The sequence below is a fragment of the Cebus imitator genome, unplaced genomic scaffold (assembly GCF_001604975.1).
Source record: "Cebus imitator isolate Cc_AM_T3 unplaced genomic scaffold, Cebus_imitator-1.0 Scaffold170, whole genome shotgun sequence".
Lineage (NCBI taxonomy): Eukaryota > Metazoa > Chordata > Mammalia > Primates > Cebidae > Cebus > Cebus imitator.
This window is the reverse complement of record NW_016107485.1, coordinates 155,757-158,348: the sequence shown is the minus strand read 5'-3', so window position 1 is coordinate 158,348 and position 2,592 is coordinate 155,757. Positions and strand designations below refer to the sequence as shown.

Below are 2,592 nucleotides of genomic sequence, written 5' to 3'. Positions count from 1 at the left end.
ATGTTGGTCAGGCTGGTCTTGAACTCCTGACCTTGTGATTTGCCTGCCTCGGCCTCCCAAAGTGCTGGGATTACAGGCGTGAGCCACCATGCCCAGCCAAGATTTTTTTGTATCCTGATATGGGATACATTTTGTCTTCAAATCATAGTGTCCACACACCCCTCTTTGCTACCCTGTAGTGTTACTTTATTTCTGGATGTTCTTATAGAAAGTTCGACACAGCAAACTGGCTGAGTCTGTGGAAAAGGCCATTGAAGAGAAAAAATACCTTGCTGGGGCAGACCCTTCCACTGTGGAAATGTGTTACCCTCCTATCATTCAGAGTGGTGGCAACTATAATCTCAAGTTCAGTGTGGTGAGGTAAGTGTAAAGACTTCATAATATAGCATTTTGACTTTAGCCTATTTTTTCTTTTTTTAAAATTCCTACAAATTTTGAGGTACATTGAAATTTGGCTACACGTACATAACGTATAGTGTCACCAAGTCATTGGGTGTCCATCACCCAGGTGCAGTACATTTTTGTTAAGTATAGTCACCCTACTCTACTGTTAGACATTAAATTTATTCCTGCTATCTTATTTTATCTTTGTACCTCTTAACCCACTTCTCTTCATCCTTGCCTGCTGGTCTCTGTTACCTATTTTTTCACTCTCTATCTCCATGTAATCCAATTTTTTAGTTCCCGCATAAAAGTGAGAACATTCAGTATTTGTCCTTTTGTGTCTGTTAATTTCACTTAAGACTAATTACAATTCACAATTCATAGAGGACTAGTGGATAAGTGACTGCTCATAACCATACCGTTAGACTATAATGGATACAATTCAGTGTATCTTTTGCATTTTTAGAATGCAGTGTACTCACTTTCTCACTGAATTTGTATCCTAAGAGTTATGGTCACTAACTTTTACTCCGGTTTATTGAAAACAAAACGCAAAAAAGTTTAGATCCTTACTCAGCCACAACTTTGGGATATGGCAGGGGAAAGTAGTGATTACTGATATCGATGCTGTTGATACCAAGGACTTTGCTAGTTTTGGTAATGAAATGTTTTCTTTCTTTGTTGGTCTCTAGTGACAAGAATCATATGCATTTTGGGGCTATCACTTGTGCCATGGGTATTCGCTTCAAGTCTTACTGCTCCAACCTTGTTCGCACTTTGATGGTTGATCCTTCTCAGGAAGTTCAAGAGAATTACAACTTTTTACTCCAGCTTCAAGAGGAGCTGCTAAAGGAATTAAGACATGGTGAGGTGCCTTAGAAAAGGAGGTTTGGAAGTTATGTAACAAAAATATCATTGGCCAGGAGCTGTGGCTCACACATGTAATCCCAACACAGGGAGGCTGAGGCTGGAGGGTTGCTTGAATCCAAGAGTTCGAGACCAGCCTGAGCAACACAATGAGGCCCCCATCTCTATAAGAAATTTAAAATGAAAAAATTAGTTGGGCATGGTGGTACATGCCTGTGGTCCCAGCTATTCAGGAGGCTGAGGTGTGGGGGAGGATCACTTGAGCCTGAGGGGTCAAGGCTGCAGTGATTCGTAATTATACCTTGGCAGTGAGTCATGATTGTGCCACTGCACTCCAGCCTGGGCAATAGGGTTGAGACCCTTTCTCAAACAAAAAAAATGTCATTAGTGTTATGTTTATGTCTCTGAGACTGTCATATTAAAAACAGAGATTTACAAATGTTGAATCATGCTAGCATGTAGGTCTTGAATCTGCATTTCTTTCAAGCATGAATGGTCATTGTAGTTTACATTGATGTTTATAGAAACCTCTTTGACTTGTTAGGCCTTCTATGTCCAGATCTTCACAAAATATCTTGGCCTTATTACTATTCTTTAGTTTTAGAAAGTTCTGAAAATTTGTGTTTTTGCCAACAGGATGTATAATGTTAATCCTACATCAAAACAATATGAAGGATACTGAGTTTCCAGATACCATTCTTCCACAGTGTCTCTAAGTCGGTCTTAAGAAGTCCTATTGGAAATCATAACCATAGATAGTTTAATGAAGATTAAGATCCCTCTGAGGCCATGATATCTAGACTACTTTTTAGTTTGACATAAACCATTCATAGTCTAGATCCTGAAAAATTAAGTCCACAGCCCTCATAACAGTAATTCACCCATTTAGTGATAAATGGAATAGGCCCACTACAAGGATCTGTTTTTGAAAATGTATAGTAACTTTAATGTGATACCATTTATCAACTCAAAGTATTTCCTTGAGACCAACTGGTGTTCCACTGTCCTCCTGGATAAGTGATTTTCAAATAGTAAGATTAAGAATGGGGCCAGGTGCAGTGATTCACACCTGTATTCTCAGTACTTTGGGAGGCCAAGGTGGGGAGGATAGCTTGAGCCCAGCTTTAGACCAGCCTGGGCAACATGGCAGACCGTGTCTCTACAAAAAATAAAAAATTAGCTGGGCATAGTGGTGTGCGCCTGTAGTCCCGGTTACTTGGGAGGCTGAAGTGGGAGGATCACTTGAGCCTGGAAGGGGCTGCAGTGAGCTGTGATCATGTCATTGCACTCTAGCTGGGATGACAGAGTGAGACCTTGTCTCAAAAAAAAAAAAAAAAAAAG

At 40.1% G+C, this 2,592-nt stretch overlaps 1 protein-coding gene across 1 annotated transcript in view; it reads left to right on the top strand.

The window, feature by feature from the left end:
• The window catches only part of SUPT16H (SPT16 homolog, facilitates chromatin remodeling subunit), a 34,899-nt gene that overhangs the window by 17,451 nt on the left and 14,856 nt on the right, over positions 1 to 2,592 (top strand). Inside the window, 2 exon segments of the mRNA XM_017544457.2 lie at positions 180 to 360; positions 1,077 to 1,260. Coding sequence (XP_017399946.1) covers positions 180 to 360; positions 1,077 to 1,260 — 365 coding nt within the window.